Source organism: Scophthalmus maximus, chromosome 7 (genome assembly GCF_022379125.1).
Source record: "Scophthalmus maximus strain ysfricsl-2021 chromosome 7, ASM2237912v1, whole genome shotgun sequence".
Lineage (NCBI taxonomy): Eukaryota > Metazoa > Chordata > Actinopteri > Pleuronectiformes > Scophthalmidae > Scophthalmus > Scophthalmus maximus.
Genome location: NC_061521.1, coordinates 12158106 through 12176418, shown reverse-complemented (window position 1 = coordinate 12176418; position 18313 = coordinate 12158106). Strand labels below are relative to the sequence as shown.

The window sequence follows — 18313 nt, the reverse complement described above, 5'->3', positions numbered from 1 at the left end:
TTGTGTAATAGCCCAATGTATGGAGTATATAGTGTATAGTGTAAATAAGTACACTCACTCATGTATCACTCAGTTTTACCATCTACCCAACAACACAACACCTCAAGTTAGTTGGCTGCATCTTGACCAACTACAGCAATAAAATGCTACTGACACATCCTGGCATCAGTAGTGATAATCCAGCAATACAATATATGAGAGTGTAACACAATTCTTTTTTGAGAACTAATAATATCCACTTTCATGACATTGTCTGAACTACATGGGAAAAAAATGTAATCAGGTGAGTGGCCAGATGGGGGCAGCATTTCCTCTGTTTAAGACAAAAACACCATTTTCAAGTTGGTTTTCAACATGCAAATGTTTCAGTATTTCCAGATGATCGTCACTGTGAAATCTTGGTTCTCAATATCATAAACCTGAAACCTGAATCAATGGCCAATCAAGAAGTTAATGATCAATCAATTTCTGACCTGGGTTTAAGTGTTAAGCTTTGTTTTTAATTGCTAAAAACCAAATGGACATTTATGTTATATGTTTTGTTTATCAAATTAAAATCATCACATTGTGCATGTGAAACATGAATCGCTGAAAGAGTCTGTTTTGATAGTTAATTCCTGAACTGAGATTTGCAGCAGACCCCATGAAAGACGCTCTACTAATGGAGATAAGAGCCGATGGGATGAGGGCGGGGGATGAGTTGCAGGATTTACCGTTGGGATAGTTATTCTATAGTGACAATGCTGTGAGGAAGAAAGATGCCACAGGCACAATTGAGAGGTATTATGAGATGGATATCTCCGCCCACGGCCCCCGCCCTCCAGGGAGGAATAATACCAGTCAACTCACTCTGCAAATGAGTGGATCACTGTCGTGGGACGAAGACTGGAGTGTACTTTGTGGAGACAGTTAGGTCAGCAGGATGTCTTTCCACTTTTGAGCAGGGAAACGGACTTCACTATCGAGCTGTACTTGATAGTAACCTGTGTGAGGAGTTCCATTTTAAATGAGAGATGTGTTTTTATAAATCTGGGGATATGTAATTCACAGATGTTTTTATTTTCGATTTTTTTGCCTTTTTGACCGTGGCACTCTAAAAAAAATGGCTTGATTGATCATCTGAAGCAAAAATACATGGGGAGAATTCTCCCAGACTGAAAAGTCAGAATGTGTTTTCATCAGTCAAGCAAATGATCGTCTTTACTGGGACCTCTCTGCTCCTGTGGACAGTTCTTTAGGAAAGCCTTCCACAGACGCGGTGCTCACTGTTTGCACCATGCCTTACCACGATGAGGAGTACCCAGGTCAGCCTCTCTGGCAGTCTGTGCTGCTCTTCTGCTGTAAGGGCATGATTGAGGGCATCATGGTCATACTCTTCTTCTGGCTTCTGGTGCAGGTCCTCTTTACCAAACAACTAGAAGGTATGGTCTTCAAGGATAGGTTCATGTTTTCCCCATGTCTAAAGCAATACTCATATGCTTATTTAAACTCAAATGCTACATTAAATGAGTAACTGGTCACATCAATCATTTCTCCTGTCCATGCTGACCGTGAAGAGATCTATTCCAGTGTAAATCATTGGGGACAAAATTCACAGTCCTTGTTCTATGCAAAAATGCACCAAGCCAAAGCTACGAGGCATCACCAGTCTAACAAATATAGTGGGTATCCCTTCCAAAGTCACTGCAGCTTTTTGTGCAATATTCCCTCTTTGTTTTGATGTCCATCCTCCATGGCTCAACAAACAATCGCAGGGGGGAAAAAAACAGGGGATTACTCAGGAAGATAATCACTGTGGCTTTTATCGCCCATCTTTTACACTGGTAACAGGCAAACGAGCTGAAATCGTTAATTTGCAGTGTGTACTCCAGGGGTCGCATGGGGGAAATTATGACTTCTTTTTAAACTGCTGCCCTCTGACTGGCCTCATTCTTCTCTCTAATGTCTGCAGTTCATCTTCAGATTCTTCTCTTGGTTGGACTGATCGTCTTTTGCCTCTCTTTGGTGCTGGGATGTATTCTGTGCTGCAGGAAAAGTCAAATTTGTACAGTTAAAGACCAAGATACTGTGACGTCAGCGCCGGCTCCCGCTGAATCTTTGACCTTTGCCCAAAGCCAGAGTTCACCTCCCTTGACGGCAATAACAGAATCCAGGCAGCAATATGAAGAGCTGGATGGAGACATGCTGGAGTATCCCTCCACATTCACTAGCCCAGCCCCCTCTGAAGGTGAATTTACCCCTCTGTCATTTTCTAATTACGGTCAAGCTGCCTCTGAACGGAAGGAGCAGCCAAAGTCTTATTTTTCTCTGCGTCGTCTCAGCACTCCAACGCTAATGTCGCCCCTTTATAAACCCATAGATCCCAGCCACACTTCCGTGCCTTCATTTCCCAAACTGGGATTAGTGTCCAAAACATGTAAGGCTCTGCAGAGGCGCTGTACTGTCACTGGAGATAGCATATCTCACAGTGAACACAGCAGGCTCAGTAGCCGCGGCGCCGTCAGCGCTTCTATGCCTGAAGAACCGATCCCACTGGCTCCACTGAGCGATGGCTCCAGTGCAAGCTGCAAACAGCCAACATCACCAGAACCCTGCCTCCATTTCACCATGGCCTTCTCTCCGGAGCAGGAAACCCTGGCAGTCACGTTCCTCAGGCTCAGTGGGACACCTCACAGACTGGAGGACGTGTCTGTGCTGGGCAGCCTGCCGCCTCTGTGCCCCTGTCCCATACAAGCCTCGGTCCGGAGCAGCCTCAGCACAGAGCCGCACAGCCTGGTGCTGCTGTTGAAGGTGAACTCTGTGAATGAGCTCCAAAGATGCGCTCTGAGAGCAGCCGTGTACACCCGGGAACCACACAGCCTGAGAGGCACCGCACTGGGTGAAGTGGAGGCTGAGTGTGGAGGAAAAGACTGGCGAGAAGAGCATCCGTTTCACTTCACGAAAGAACTAAGCCCAAACAAGGGGAAACTAAAAAAGGTATTGAATTAATATCTGTGAGCACTCCTGTATATTTGCAGATATGGCCAAGATGCACCTGTTACCAGGCCTTGCATGGAGGTTATCAGTGACAACAATCAGATGAATCTGGTTTGCATTGTGAATTTTATTATTTCAGTGAACAGGTAGCTTGATGTCTTTGGTCAGTATTGTTCATTATTGTGCCGTGAGTCTCATTTAGTTCTGAATGAGGTTTCCCCTCTGCTTGAACTTTTGCCCTCTGACTGCAGAGTTTGGTGTCCCATGATGCACCGGTGCTTAAGGGGCTGAGCTGTCCTCCACAGATCTTCATTTTGCTTCAGTATCAGACTCCAGCCCACCGGATCAAAACCACAGTCCTCAGAGCAGATAACCTAGACAAACTCATTCCCCCGTGGGCATCACCAGGTAAAACAAGCATTTGTTTTTCTCTTGGATTTGACAAAGTGTGTATTGAACTCCATGATGCCGTAAGGGCCTCATGCACGGAGACATTATGTAATTGTGTGTGGACAGATATAACTTTTGCCTCTGAGGAGCAGAGGTAAAATAATTCCCTATGTTTGCTTTTAATGTTTAGGGGATTAAATGATGTCTACAGGATTCGAATGCAGCAGGAGATCATCCCCTTCTTTTAATGACATTGTGGTTTAATCCCTCACTATTCACAATCCTCTGGAGAATTTTCCAATCTCCTCTGGATCTCTGATCTGTCAGATGTAATCTTTGTTTGCATTAGCCTGTCTCTGCATTATCTTTATCTTAAAGAGCCATTAGATTTTATATCTGTTTCATGTGCAGTATGTCACATGAAATAATCTCAGAATCAGATTCTGTAAGCACTGACCATGAATATTCATACAGCATATTGAGCAGATATGTCTGCTTTACTATGGCTACAGAAAGAGACAAAATCTTGACTTTATGCATTCTAGCTCCTTGTTTTGCTTAAACATATCAAATTTTTTTTTTTAGGTTTTTGTTACTGGAGAGTGGATAAAAATGTTCTGGTGTGATGGGTATTTCATGTAAATAGAAAACTAACCTAATGCATACAAATATGGCAGCTTCTAAAACAGCAAAACAAGACATAAACAGTATACTTTTTTTAAATCAATTATTATTTCAATTGATTTATAGATAATAGGAAAGTCTTTTCTTTCCTGTTTCCTTTTGAATCTTGTTTTCATGTTTCATTTTCATTCCACAACATGTGTTTTTCCCACCGTGTGTGTACAGATTACAAGGTGCTGATAAATTTGCATCACAAGAGAATTGTGATCAGTAGCAGAGAAACTAAAGGAGGGTCCTGCACTGTGTGGAACACTTCATTCCTGTTTGACCTTCCCCCAGGAGACGTCAGTCTGCTCCCCCTCATGCTCGAGTTCATAATCATACAGGTAAGGATTTCTTTTAGGGCTCACAATTATAAAAAAAAATAAAATTACTAAGTGAGTTAAAGCATATAAATTGTAAGTACCCTGTAAATTTCATATTCTGCTCCTTTCTTGTGTGACAGAATCGTGTGGGCTCAGAAGGTAGAGTTCTGGGTCGAGTCCTCATCAGTGCCGAGGCTGCAGACGCAGGGCGTGCTCACTGGAGGGACATGTGCAGCTTGCAGTTGGAGCAGGCGCGCTGGCACAATGTTCAATCGGAGCCACTGTGGAGCGCTGACACATGTCCTTAAAAACCGCTCTGTGACCAGTGGACCATACCAAACTGTGCAAACAGCGGGGCATCCAAAATAATCTTTGACACAAAGTGCTCACAGCTGATGTTGACTGTGATGCTACAGTTCTAATGGATGGATTCCGGAGCAACAATAAAATCTTTGAACAAGGCCTTATTTCAACGTATCAGTCTATGAATTCTTCTATGGGACATTTCACGTTGAATGGTTTTGCAATGACACGACATAAGCGCAGAGTTTGTGTCGTGATGCATTTGTAAAACGTTACCCAGTGCAGCCTGTTATATCAACAAACAAAGGAAAAACCGCGAAGGAAGTTGAATAGAAAGATATCTTAAAATACTGAAGAGTTACCCGGGGGTACAGCCCGTGATTTAAATACACATTGTCATTTATTTGACATGTGAATAACACATAATACACACAAATGTACTTTACATGCTCTCATGTATATCTGTAATTTCAAAATTCTTTTGAGGCACATTTGAAATGTCTTGTCGGCTCTAGGATTTCCTGAATGTAAAAGTGATGTGAGGAACCATGTCATATAAATAAAGCACTCTTTTGCCAGATGTTGCCCAGTGGCTTTATCACTCATTGGAACTTTCTGTTAGACTAAACTACTAAAAAACAAACAACACAATCTTTATATTTACGGTTAAAAAAGCATCTGCATCATCATATCAAAGGGTTATTTTCAAATTGAAGAGGTGAATTAATCCGTACAATACAAGCTCAAAGGTACAAAGGCCGGCTGGTACTGCACCCTGTAATGACCTGTCTCTACATAGACTTATATACAGTCTTGCCAAATGCTTCTTCACGAAACACCCCATTCGTCCTCTCCCTCCTCTTCACCTTCATCCGGACTGCAGATATCTACAAGCTCAGCCAGGAATATTCCATCAGGATAGAGGGACGTTGACCTCCTCTGCATGTCACACACATCTGCACAATGAACTACGATTGGCACTTCAATATCTGGAGACGCGTCTGTTACTTTTTCTTCCGCAGTGTGAAGATCCTGGATTGGCTGCTTGGACCTTATGGCTTAAAAAAAATCAAAAGAAATAAGTGTGACACACTTAAAACAGGATCCATGTTTCCAAGTGTCATATGCTAATATGTATTCTACACATGCAGATGAGAGAAAGCAAAGGCAGATAAAGAAGGGACTTATCCACCAATTAAACTGTATCGATAAAAGTAACCTTTATTAATTGTTTAGTTCATTTAGTAATGGCCATTCCTGGATATGTTTGAAAAAGGAAAGAACAATGAACACGACACAGCACAAGCACACATGTCTACACTACTGATTACATTGATTCATGCACATTTTCACCTTGCAGCAGATTCTCATGTTTGGCTTCTCTCTGATTGCTGATTTCTGTACTCATCTGGTAGAAAAGAGAATGGATTCAGATCTCTTCTTTTAGTTTAATGCTTTCAAATGTATACGCTTTTTAAAAAAAATATTACACAATTTTAATTTCACATCTTTATTGATAGCAACCAGGATAGATCATTAGAGAGAAACATCATTTCCTTCCTTAAGCTCCCCCACACTGTAGTTTCTACTGCATCACAGTGTTTTCATGTAATTTCGAATGAAAAACCTGCATTTACTCATGTATAATACAACTCATAATTTGTCTTTTTGAGACCATGTTATGTCTGTCATGATACGCTGGTAGTCAAATGCCTACAGTATAAGACAGTGACATACTGTAACATTACTAATGCCCATCCTCTTATGGTTGACTCAGATGTGCTCCAGTCGAGCGGTTCACTCCTCAACTCCAAATCCGATTATTTGCCAAGTAGAGAGGGTCGAATGTGAGATTATGGATGAACCGCGTTTCACATGGAGTTTAAGTGGAGTCATGCAGCCATGTCCCCTCGTGCTGTTCGCTCTGCACATATGTGTGTATGTGATGAGTGAATGCGGCTGCAGCTGTGTTAATTTCATGATATAATCTGTGAGCCACGATTATGCCATTAATGATATTAATTGACATCGGTGGCAGATGCTGATACATCATACATTTATGAGTGTGAAATCGGAGACATTGGAGGGACCTATGGGCAAATCGGACACATGCATGAAGTAAAAGAAACACTCCTAACCTGGTGCCCCTGATCGTGGAGGTTTCCCTCAGCATGAGCCTCTCCGGCTGGCTCTTCCTCCCCTCCCGGCAGGTCGCTGCTCTCCTCGTCCTCCTCGAACACTGGCATCAAACCTGGGCCCTGCTGCCAGCTCCACCTGTCCACTGTAGTCTGAGTGACAATCGACACACAACCTGAGATCTTCCTGCAAACCTTTGAGGCTGTTAGTGTAACTGCTCACATGTCTTCAGTTCTTACCCTGGCAGCTTTGGGTGCGGGAGACCAGTCCTGAGGTGAGACGGTCCCAGTTTGAGCAGCTGCTGATGTGTTGTCAGTTTTTCCCGCCTCATTTCCTTCTCGCTCTTTGAACAAACTCTTCAACTACGAATATGGTAGGATACAGTATATTTCTGTTATGAGTATCTAACAAGCCAAAACGTAACTGCACAGGCAGCCCTTCAGTGGCTCTTTGAGCTAAATTCTGTGTCAGCGTTCTAACATGCTCACAGTGACAATAATGCTTAAGGGAAAATGTTAAGCAAGTGATGACATACGTTACTTAGTCTAGGCATTTTCCATGCGCTTATTGGCATTGAAGACGTGAGTATTCAGATCTTTACTTTGGAAGAGATGCTAAAGTTTTCAAGTATTTGCATCAAAAATATTAGTGCCAAAAGTAAAAAAAATTACCGGGTAAAGCTGGTTTAGTGTTTGAAGCTTCTGGACTGCCAGCGTTTTCTCCTGCTGGAGCTGGTTCGCTCTCCTCCTGCTCTCTGAAAACAAATGGAGGAACACGTTTTGGAACTGAACCAGTGAGGAAGATTAATCCAACATCGTAAGAAATGTTTTCGTACCTTCTAGCTCGGTCTTTAGTAAGTCGGTGGTTGAAGCATCTGCTCGGCCTTCACTGTCTTCAGAGGCCTTTTTCATGAGCTTTAGTGAAAAACAGAGATGATAAAGAGAAAGGATATGTGCCGCTAATTAGGTTAAACACCGACGTGTGAATTTGAATCATAGTTTGATCAGGCTGTTGTAACTGTACCTTGAGCTCTAGAGCAGAATCTCTGGTTTCCGCCTCAGTTTTCTCTGTGTCTCTCAGCCTCTCTAGACTCTTCAAAGCATCTTCCCTAACACATGGATAAAAACATGTTACATACTCAATTGGTCATTCATCCATTTAAATACTTAAAATATATTTTTAAAAAACTTTTAGCTTACTTTTCTGTCAGTTGCTTCTCTCTTTCTGCCAGTTTTTCCTTCAGCCTTTGAACCTCGCAGCTTCGTATACACACCTTTAATCGTGGAAATTAACTGTCAGTATTGTATGCACAAAATATTTACTCTCAATACATGTTTGACAGGCGTAATTTCATCTTCATTACACAGTTCCCCCTGTATATTAAGTGTTATAAAATTCAATTTATTGAGGCGGGGATCGTCTTGTTACCTGGGGGGATTTGTTTTGGCTGCTGTGCGAATGTGACAACGTCGGCCACAACAGAGAGGATTCTGATAAGCTGATACACAGATAGAGTACAAGATAAAGACACAGAACAGAGAATTACATTTTCAGCCTTTGCTGACGGTGCATTTGGAAAATGAAAATCTCATCAAAATCCACCCACTCCGTCACTGTCTCTTTGTCCTGAGTCCGCACAGCCTCACCACCTGCAAACACAAGCAGTTGTGGAGTCGAGTTGGGTGTTGCACAACGCTCACAACGGTAATCTTCCTGAGAATATTCGCAGTTTCCACAGACTGCTGACAAGGACATTGGCCTTTACCTTCGTCCTTATATCTGTGAAGCAGCGCCTGCCTCCGGCATCTTTCCAGGTCCAACTCCTGTTTACATGCGTCGAGCTCAACCCTCAGAAGCGAGTCAGATTCCCTCTGTGTGAGATAAGTGTACAGTTATGTAATCCTTAGACAGTCTATGTACCACATCTCCAATAATTCACAATCATCAGAGCAACTATTGGTCCTCAGAAGAGCTCTTCAGGGATATACCACCATGTTTATTGTTAGCACCATACTATCGCCATTCTATCATTGTACTTCAGCAGATTTTCAGTTTTGTCTCTAGGTCAAAACTTATGTATTATCCATACAACATTTAATTCATTAATTAGATTGGATACACTCCTTTCAATTCTGATTCACTTTTTGTCCATCTATTTTGCCCTCTTTTTTAAGTTGTTCAACCCCAGTGGCCAGTCGCAATTGTTTGATTTAGATACACACGAATATACAGCTAAGACACACATGTTAGTACGCAGTTGTTTCATGCGTTTTGTTTATTTTTTCATATATTATATATTTTGTTATTTCACTGACATTGTGCAGAATGGTGTATGTTGCATGCTGAAGGGAGTGGTAAAGGGATTGCCTTACTTCATTTCTGGAGTTGTTCCTCCTGAGGTCTTCCAGCTCCTCTTGTGTGAGCTGCAGAGTCAAAGCAACCTTTTGCCATTTCTCAGTCCAGTGTGAGGCCACAGCTTTTAGTCCCTCAATATTTTGGACCCTCACTGCATCTTCTTTCTGATACTCCTCCCCCAGCAGGAGTAACTTCTCCTCATTCTCGAGGACTTTTGCCTCCAAACGCAGACACCGATCCTGCAGCTTCTGTTTCTCTGATTCCAAAACCTCCACAAATTCCCTGGAAAATTCATTTGGGTTTTTTTAGTGAGGGGAGGATAACTGCGTCTTCAACATATTGAAGTGGAGCATGCGTTTCACATCTCACCTGAGCTGACAGCACTTTTCCTTCATTTCATGTCCACCTTCCTTCATTTTGCTCAGCAGTTCTTCTTTTTGTCTGATCAGCTCAGAGCGTTCTGCCTCTAGACCTCTGATCTGTTCAGTGTTGACGGCCCGTTCTGCTGTAAGCTCCTGTAGCTGAGACTGTGATGTGTCCAGCTTCTGCTTGATCATTTCAAGCTCACATGTCAACATTTCATTTACCTGGTGTAAAGAAAAAAATACAGTTCGATAAAGACTTCTGAAAAAAAAAAGAAACTTGACAAAATGACAGCAACTTAAAACTTCCAACCTTTGAAAGAGCTTTTGATTCTTTTGTCATCAGAACCGTCTCCTGATCCTGTTTGTTGTTGTGAGACTCTAAAGTAACCAGTTGATCGTGGATCTCACAGCCCTGGGAACCTGGTGGCATCCTCTCCAGTTGCAGCTCCAGGACCTGCAACCTCTGGTGCAGCTCTGCTTTATTCTACAGGAAGCATCATGCAAAGAAACCCTGGTCACACTACGAAACATGACATTTGGATCTAAGGTGCCTCAGACGTTGTACATCAGAAGTGATAATATCCGATACCTGGATCGGGTGGTCTCTGTCTGACAGAGCCACTGGCATGTTGGCCTTCAGCTCTTTCATTTCATCCTCCAGCTTTAGCACTTGAGTTGACAAGATGGCTTTTTCCTGAGCAGAGGTACAGAGATGCTTTTAAATGTAATGTATGTGTATTGTGTTGGTTGAAGGTAATGCTGAATCAGACACGGGCAACTGACCAGGCATGCTTGGCTGATTTTGTTGTTAGCTTCGCTCAGCTGTTCTTGCACTCCATAGTGATTTGACACAGTGTGGCTGAGCCTCCGATTCATCTCCTCTATTTGACTCAACAGCGTCCTCTGTGTCTATATGCACACAGGTACAACAGACAATCAGCCCAAAGATATACAGTAAATATGCACCAAAGTTTTTTGTATTTTAATCTGACTTTAGACTTTGATATATTCCCTTACATATTGATAAACCGACCTCAGTTGATGTCTGGAGTTGCTGGAGTGCCTGGTTTCGCTCATCTTCCTGTGATTTGGCCCTCGCCTCCGCCTCTTTCAGAGCCTCTCTCAGCTTGCACAGCTCAGTGTCAACCTTCTGCTTCTCCTTACCACAAATAAAGCAGCGTGTGACAGACATTATACACAGATTAATGCATTTACAGCACTATTTTCATATCATATATAACTACACACCTGTCTGTTCAAGTCTTCTTGACACGCTGTTAATGTTCTGCTAAGAGAACCTGGGGTTTTTTCGGTTGGTCGATCATTGCTTTCTCTGTCCAAAGTAGACCTCATTTGCAACAGGTCCTTCTCCAGCCGAAGGACCCTTGAGAGTGAATTTCACATGAGGAATGTCAGTCTTGTCTACAGTCATTCAAATTGACCTCTTCACGCCTTTAGCTGCACTCACTTTTCATGGAGCTCTCTACGCTGTAGGTTCTTGTCAAACTTGGAAAATTCAGCTGCCTCCTTCTCCTGCCCAAGAGTACTCATTGCTCCTGACAGCTGCTGTGTTAAACATTAGTACAGGGTGAAAGGACACAGTGTGGAACTGTAGCAAATAACAAACACATTTTTGAAGCAAAAAAAACTGTAAAGCGATTGGAAAAAATGATGGCAATGAGGGAGAAGAATGCAAAAAAAAAGGTTGAGCGTAGAATTTGTTTCCACTGAAATCGAGATACTATTTTACTTACCTTGTGTTTCATGTCAAGTAGCTGTGCAGTAGTTATGTTATAGCTCAGACGTGCGTCTCTGGCCCTCAGCCGGTCCAGCTGAGTGTCTATTCGCTCCTGAGCATCCTGCAGCCAGTGCACCACTTCTGTTGGTCTGAAGCTACTGTCCCCTTGGGCAGCTCGTAATTCAGCTCCTGGAGTCGGAGGAAAGGGCCGTGTAGCACCTTCAGGCGCCAGATGGGACAAGGACTGCCACTTCTTTAGACCTGGGTCATTCTGTCTGAAGCCATCGGTGCTGCCTGATGTGCTGGAATAGATATGGCATTTCAATCACCGTAACTTGAAAATGGGTCTTTGTTGATTGAAAACTGTTTCTACATTTTCCCCTCACCTTGTACTGATTTTAGACAGAAACCCTGACCCAGAGACATTTGTCATGCCATACCATGCTGAGGTCTAAGAAAGAAAAAAACCCACACATTTTTGAACAACTGCACTTTGATTAATCTGTTTTAAAAAAAAGAAAAGCATATGTGGGTTTTACCTGGGCTGTAAAGTGAGATTTGTCGTCCCACATGTCGAGGTCCGTGAGGGAAAATGGACTTGAACTTCTGCATGAGGGTCTAAACATCACGGAGTGTCTTCCCAGATCCATGCTGTTACTTTGTATGGGAGCGGCTACAATCCTCCTCATCTCCCCACGTCTACCCAAGTCACACGGATGGATTTTCACACAAAGGTGGTAGCTCAGGGTGTGTGGCTATACTTGGATCATGAAGCTTGTTTTTTCCAGTGCTTGCTTGACCGTAAATAACTCGCCCTGACAAAAGGTTATCACAGTGTGTCGGTGATCTACAAAACCACTGGCTTGATTTTAGATTTGTTCATTTGACCTATTTCCATATCTGAATACAAGAACGTTTGGTCAAAGTGTAACACAGTTTATCGCTAAATCTAATTTCTGTTGTCCGCACTATATGAGACTGTACCTTGTTTCAGAAATCCTCTCTTGTACATTAAGGATGCCCACCTGCTCTGCGTCTAAGCCCCACGCAGCTTTGATTGCAAGCTGTTCAACTACAGCCCTTGAACTAAGTATCCATGGTAACCTGTGTATACAGGACACAGTTGGGTGGGTGTGTCATGTGCCAACACTTCTGGGGATAGTTTCCACATGACCTCACTCGCTCTGCTGACTGGCTGTTTGTTAGTTGTCAAGAACATCCGACCATAATCATAATACACATAATTTACCTTGGGTTAATTACACATGACAGTAAATAAAAATAATAATAACAATAACAATAATAATAATAATAATAATAATAATAATAATAATAATAATAATAATAATAATAATAATAATAAATTCCATAGATAGTCATGATTGATTTTAAATACCTTTAGAGACAAAGAGAGAAAAGAAAAATGCTTGATGTGATTATATTTTTGAATAGGTGGATTTGTAAGGGATTTTATTTTAGCTCCAAGGGTTAAGAAAGCATGTGATGAGTTGTCATGTAGTATCGGGGCTATGAGCTTTCCTATTGCTCCACAAATCTGTGTGAAATATTGCATCCTACCGACCAAGAGCTAAAGTTGTTTCTTTGCATAAGCAAGTCAGACCCTTATTCAGAAACACTGCTTTAACCTTCAACAATATTGCACTTCCAAGTTGATGCTCACATCAAATAAAAAACAAAGCAGAAGATAACGCTTTTGACGATCTTAAACATTTACCATTTTCATCGATTTCACCTAATTAACTATACAGTAGGGTAAAACAAAATTCTTGGATCAAGGAACAAGTTTAATATCTTATTTTGCTAAATAAAATCAACCGGAAACCGGAAGTGGTAATCCGGACGCCAGCGGCAAGAGCTATTGGCCATTTGAGAATCTCAGAAGCTAACAAACAGTTTCGAAGAGCAAGAATCTTCCTTCCAGCACTTAACTTTCCAGTTCACCCGTCTGTGTCCTTGACGAGTTCATTTTGCCTTGATCACGAAAAGGTAGAACACTTTAATGCCATTCCTTTTTTAATTAAATAGAGTGTTTGCGCCCAATTTAGCTGAACAGGCCGATGCTAACGCTAGCTGGTTAGCATAACTATTCGCTAACATCGAGCAGTCAGAAAGTTCGACCATTGATTCAACAGACCCGGTTGTGGAATGCTACAGGGCTGCACTGACAAAAAAAACACTGGATTAAAACGTCTTTTCTTCCACACTGTGCAGACATGTCTGCGGATTGGTTGGGTAGTTTGGTGTCCATCAACTGTGGGCCGACGCTGGGAGTCTATCAGGGAGAGGTATCATCCGTGGACCCGTCCAGCCAAACCATCTCCTTGAGACAACCGTTCCACAATGGAGTGAAGTGCCCTGTTCCCGAGGTCACGTTCAGGTGAAGCTCAGCACCACATTGTTTCACCTCTGGCTGCTTTTGCATATTGATCTGATTTACGACTACACTTATTTCCTCTCTCTCTTTTTTTTTTTACTGCAGTGCCATTGACATAAAAGAACTGAAGATTTTAGACATCAGACATGGCAGTGCCAGGAACAGCTCCTCTGCATCGACAAAGGTCAGCAGTGCTCCGGTTGCAGTCCCGAAGGGAGACACCAGGTCTGTGGAGAAAGTGAACTCTCCTCAGCACTGCTCCAAAAGCTATGGAGAGCGTCACCTGGACGTTCCTGGCCAACCTAAAGGATTCCGTCGAAGACACAACTCCTGTAAGTGCGATTTGTATACAACTCAAACAGATTCAAACAAAATATTCACAGTCGAGGAGTTATTAACTATAAATCTACCGTCCCACCAGGGTCATCTAGCAGTCGAGGGGTAAACCAAGTGACGCCGAAGAAGAACGGGGTGAAGAATGGTCCGATGAAGCACAGAGACGACGAGTGTTTCGGCGACGGCGTGGAGGAAGAACTGGACACAGACTTTGATTTTGAAGCAAACTTGGCTCTTTTCGACAAAGCGGCAGTTTTCTCAGAGATCGACATATCAGAGCGGCGCAACGGAGCGAGGTCACGAGGGACGCCACAAGAGCAGACGCCGTCACGGTACCGTCACGATGAGAACATCCTGGAGGCCAAACCTATTGTGTTCAGACAGATTACTGTACCGCAGTCCGGGGCCAAAGAATATTGCACTGGTAAGTGTTTCACAACTTTAAAAAAAATGGTAGTGAGGGGAAATATTTTAAAGTTATTTACTTACCTTTTCTCCATGCAGACTCTGGGCTGGTTGTACCCAGTATTTCCTATGAACTACACAAGCGTCTGTTGTCGGTCGCCGAGCGTTACGGTCTGTCATTGGAACGAAGACTTGAAATGACCGGAGTCTGTGCCAGTCAGATGGCACTTACATTGCTGGGTGGGCCCAACAGGTGAGCATGCAGCAAGACTGATATAATTATATTGAATGTTAACATCAAATATAACATCATATGTTTGTATATTTGCTCAAACAAGGTTTAAAAAAAGAAAGGTGGTCAAGTGGTTATCATGTGGTATTGAGACCCCCAAGTGTTCAAAATGAAATAAATAAAACAGTATTAAATAAATAAGCAGCCTTAGATAATATTTTTTAATATTGAGCTGAGTATAATAAAAGGTCATTGTAACATGTTTCTTTTATCCACATGATTTCATAATGTCTCTTTCATTTTGATATTGAATTTTGGGTCTCCATACCGCTGAGCCTTTATTATTTAAATTTCAAATGATGAATTTACTGGCTTTTGGTCCTGCGAGAGCTGCAGAATTCAGGAAATCAACAGCAGCTCTTCTTATCCTGTTTCTTCCAGGTTCACACCCAAAAATTTACACCAGCGTCCCACAGTGGCTCTGCTGTGTGGCCCCCATGTTCAGGGGGCACAGGGCATCAGCTGCGGTCGTCACCTTTCCAATCATGAAGTGGAGGTCATCCTGTTTCTGCCCAACTTTGTGAAGATGCTCGACTCCGTCACCAGCGAGCTCACGCTCTTCAACAAAACTGGGGGCAAACAGGTGTCAAGTATCAAAGGTCAGTGTGTTTTCCTACTTGCATAGACTTCGACTTTCTGTTTTTGCCACAATCTTAATGAGTTTTTTTCACTTTACATTGTAATTGGTCGAGCAATATCTTGATATTTCTCATTTTTTCTCCTTGACTACTCAGACCTTCCAGACACCCCAGTGGACCTGATCATTAACTGCCTGGACTGCCATGAGAACACATTCCTGATGGATCAGCCTTGGTACCGAGCAGCGGCAGACTGGGCCAACCAGAACAGAGCGCCAGTGCTCAGCTTGGACCCTCCTGTTAGTGGACAGGGTCAGGCAGTTGAGGCCAAGTGGTCCCTCTCTCTTTGCCTACCTCTTCCCCTGGCTGAGGGAGCTGGCAGGGTTTACCTTTGTGACATAGGTATTCCTCGCCAGGTGTTCCAGGAAGTTGGAATCAAGTACCATTCTCCTTTTGGCTGCAAGTTTGTCATCCCCCTGCACTCTGCATAACGGGACTGACGGTCAACACGACAGATTGAATCTTTCACCATCCTTGACCGTTTGGGTTTGGGCGCCTTATATTGGAGAGCTTCAGCTGTTTTTCAGTTCATCCCTTAAGTTTCTAACTCATTAACACATGAAAGGGACTTTTCCCTCGCACTGAAGGACCAGTGTTTGGTCTGTAAGGACTAAATACATAAGAGTGGAGAAGGAAAAAGACTTTACAGGCCTTTTTGAAAAAAATAGATGTCATGAAAACTAAAAGCTTATACAATTGTATTTACATATTACAAGATATTTTGTTGATGAATCAAAAAATACAAACAACGCTCAGTTTGAAATTGAGTAGGACAATCTTCAAATGGAAAATATCTGAATGTCATTGTAATCTAACATCTATCTAGTGATCTAGTCATTCCAAAGCCATGTTGTGAATAAGATCCACCATTGAATACGTGCAAACACAATGTCATCACATTCATCTGGATGAGACAACACTTACGTTGCTAATGTCTCTGCTCACAGCCTTCCATACTTTTCAGCATTCAGTAAATATTGGCAGATGTTCTATTATGATCAAATTTCCTCTTTGTTTTCACACTAAACCAGTGTTGAATGGACCAGCTCCTGGAGAGAATACAGATCTCAGCAGTGTTGTTTGTCTATGGTGAATGAGGCCGTGGCAACAAGGGCTCCGATAAGATGACGGCGTGTTATACCTCGGACGATCTCACCCTTTTAGCGATGAGAACGTGATGGGCAAGAAGTTCGCTAACTTAATTTTAGTGAAACTTCCGGACCATACCAGTCTTTTCAGCTCCTTAAGTACAAATCATGTATATTTTGCATTTATATTTTTTCTCCTGAGCATTTTTAAATGTAGGCTATATTTTCAGTTCCATACAGTTGTTGGTTACTGTCTGAAAATTAATGAACAACTCAGTTACAACTCAGTTAAAGTGTGTGATTCTCCACAGTGAATGAAGTCTCCTGTGAGTTTGTGTCAATGTATTGTTATTGTTGTGTGGTAATGCAGTTTAAAACGCATTATATTTGCTTGAAGTGTGCACTGCATTACATTAACAAGAATCAATGCAGACTTTTTTTTTTTAAGAGTATGCTTAAAGATTTTTGTGTTGTACAGGAGTTAAAAGAAGCCAATGGAGGCCTGGAACAGTAGACAAAATACATCTACATTTTTCTAAAACATAGCAAGATGATATGCAGATGGTTGTGGTGTCAAACTGAAGTGATTTGTGACGAATGGGCTGAAAACTGGTATGATCCTTTAAGTTTCAAACAAGTGATCAAAAGAGTTTTAACCGTTAAGGTTTGAATGTCAGTTTTCCGATGGAAGTTGTGTTGGCTGACAAAACAATCAGCATTTCCGATTAAATTAGAATACTCTGTGTACTCTGGGATTAATGCTTTTTTTAAGGTAAATAATCTTGATCCGAACTCACAAAAAGTTCCAAGATGTACCCTGCTGCACTGAGTATCATCTCTGTACCAGTTAGATTTGGTCTTTATGATGAGAATTTTTTTGACAAAACTGCTGTTTTTTGTTGTTGTTTTTTTCAGTTTCAGTCTGACCTGGTGTTTGCCTGTTTATGTATCTGACCATTCCTGGTAATTTAGCGTAAAAGTGAAGACTGTGAAATATACAAATAATCTAAGAGAAAGGCTGCTTTTTGAGGCCTCGGCAGACGAGTCAGAAGCATCTGTGATGCCAGATCTTTTTTCGCCGGTGAAAGTTTAAAACCTTTGCTGGTTCGTTCACAGAGCCCTGTGTCCCGAGGCCAGTGTCGTGTAGGAGAAGCTGATTTCAAACAGTACACTCCAACCTATACTCTTTGGCACATGGTGTTTTGTTTATGATAGCTTATTGACATCTCAGGAGGATGAAGAACGCTCGCGTTACTGTGTTTCCCCTGTGCACACTAGTCTGCACACGGCCCGTGCGCCGATTCAGTGTAAATTACTGCCATGCACAAATATTTAGTTCCTTCTCCAACATTCCTGCAGCCTGATGTTTTAGGTCACATCTGTTGAGACAAGTCCGGCTCAACTGTTGCTGAATGTGAACATGAAAGGGAGTCGTGTTTCTCTGTGGCCGCCAGGGGGCCACGCCACCACGTGTTTCAGTCGTGGAGGCGTGGCCCCCTGCTGTTGACTCTGATAATGGCAGCTCTGTGTACCTGATGCTGACAGTTCTGAACACGATGTGAGCAGTTTGGGACAGGAAGAGCCCTGTTAGAAAGTTGAATTAGACTGGTTCATATGTGACATATTCCCTGAATGTTTGGTCCACGTAAGGTCCGTTTTCAGTTCGACAAAGCCACAATTAATAGTCTGTGTTTTTTTTTTTGTCTAGACAGTTTTCATTTGAGTGTCAAGGATCTCCTGCAGTCCTCTTGTCACATCTGCAGATTGAAACAATAAAAAAAGAGAAAGAAAACCACTTGTAAACTTCGCCTCATTGATGATCGCCTTCCTTCACTGACATGGATTCACTTCGAGACTAATTTTAGCCAGTGGAGGGTTTTTTTTTCTTCCTTCTTTTTTCTTCGCTA

The 18313-nt window shown here is 42.3% G+C and overlaps 3 protein-coding genes across 6 annotated transcripts; 2 read left to right on the top strand and 1 right to left on the bottom strand.

The window, feature by feature from the left end:
- Nucleotides 1-879: 879 nt before the first annotated feature.
- LOC118315863 lies at nt 880-4890 on the top strand. Of its 2 annotated transcripts, XM_035643506.2 has the most exons (6): nt 880-1421; nt 1952-2227; nt 2360-2976; nt 3228-3384; nt 4216-4376; nt 4496-4890. In XM_035643506.2, the coding sequence occupies exons 1-6, from the start codon at nt 1277-1279 to the stop codon at nt 4661-4663; spliced, it is 1524 nt and encodes a 507-aa protein (XP_035499399.2). In that variant the 5' UTR covers nt 880-1276; the 3' UTR covers nt 4664-4890. The 2 variants fall into 2 exon arrangements, with proteins under 2 accessions (XP_035499399.2, XP_035499398.2); XM_035643505.2 differs by having other exon boundaries at nt 1952-2976.
- A 146-nt stretch (nt 4891-5036) lies between these two features.
- Nucleotides 5037-12347, bottom strand: LOC118315862 (rho-associated protein kinase 1-like). 3 transcript variants are annotated; one of them, XM_035643499.2, is made up of 23 exons: nt 12237-12347; nt 11792-12067; nt 11639-11703; nt 11269-11554; nt 10983-11080; nt 10763-10898; nt 10548-10673; nt 10298-10423; nt 10104-10208; nt 9825-9998; nt 9519-9736; nt 9167-9431; nt 8560-8665; nt 8401-8443; nt 8223-8292; nt 7994-8067; nt 7818-7902; nt 7630-7708; nt 7466-7548; nt 7034-7156; nt 6797-6946; nt 6012-6066; nt 5037-5716 (listed from the first exon to the last, which is right to left on the bottom strand). In XM_035643499.2, exons 2-23 carry the CDS (start codon nt 11939-11941, stop codon nt 5487-5489), a joined length of 2847 nt encoding a protein of 948 aa, XP_035499392.2. In that variant the 5' UTR covers nt 11942-12067; nt 12237-12347; the 3' UTR covers nt 5037-5486. The 3 variants fall into 3 exon arrangements, with proteins under 3 accessions (XP_035499392.2, XP_035499396.2, XP_035499397.2); XM_035643503.2 differs by having other exon boundaries at nt 10983-11077; nt 11792-12337; XM_035643504.2 differs by lacking the exon at nt 6012-6066 and having other exon boundaries at nt 5587-5716; nt 11792-12337.
- Nucleotides 12348-13102: 755 nt separating this feature from the next.
- Nucleotides 13103-18198, top strand: edc3 (enhancer of mRNA decapping 3 homolog (S. cerevisiae)). The gene is made up of 7 exons (XM_035642258.2): nt 13103-13259; nt 13485-13650; nt 13753-13979; nt 14069-14407; nt 14488-14641; nt 15062-15279; nt 15415-18198. Exons 2-7 carry the CDS (start codon nt 13487-13489, stop codon nt 15747-15749), a joined length of 1437 nt encoding a protein of 478 aa, XP_035498151.1. The 5' UTR covers nt 13103-13259; nt 13485-13486; the 3' UTR covers nt 15750-18198.
- Nucleotides 18199-18313: the final 115 nt, after the last annotated feature.

Excerpts from the sequence above, each read along its gene's own strand:
- LOC118315863 (XM_035643505.2), top strand. The coding sequence starts at position 1,277 with ATGCCTTACCACGATGAGGAGTACCCAGGTCAGCCTCTCTGGCAGTCT. Across the intron at positions 1,422-1,951 it reads CTTTACCAAACAACTAGAAG|TTCATCTTCAGATTCTTCTC; the intron begins GTATGGTCTTCA and ends TAATGTCTGCAG. Across the intron at positions 4,377-4,495 it reads TCGAGTTCATAATCATACAG|AATCGTGTGGGCTCAGAAGG; the intron begins GTAAGGATTTCT and ends CTTGTGTGACAG.
- LOC118315862 (XM_035643499.2), bottom strand. The coding sequence starts at position 11,941 with ATGAGGAGGATTGTAGCCGCTCCCATACAAAGTAACAGCATGGATCTG. Across the intron at positions 11,555-11,638 it reads CTGTCTAAAATCAGTACAAG|CACATCAGGCAGCACCGATG; the intron begins GTGAGGGGAAAA and ends TATCTATTCCAG. Across the intron at positions 10,209-10,297 it reads AAATCAGCCAAGCATGCCTG|GAAAAAGCCATCTTGTCAAC; the intron begins GTCAGTTGCCCG and ends ACCTCTGCTCAG.
- edc3 (XM_035642258.2), top strand. The coding sequence starts at position 13,487 with ATGTCTGCGGATTGGTTGGGTAGTTTGGTGTCCATCAACTGTGGGCCG. Across the intron at positions 14,408-14,487 it reads GGCCAAAGAATATTGCACTG|ACTCTGGGCTGGTTGTACCC; the intron begins GTAAGTGTTTCA and ends TTCTCCATGCAG. Across the intron at positions 15,280-15,414 it reads ACAGGTGTCAAGTATCAAAG|ACCTTCCAGACACCCCAGTG; the intron begins GTCAGTGTGTTT and ends TTGACTACTCAG.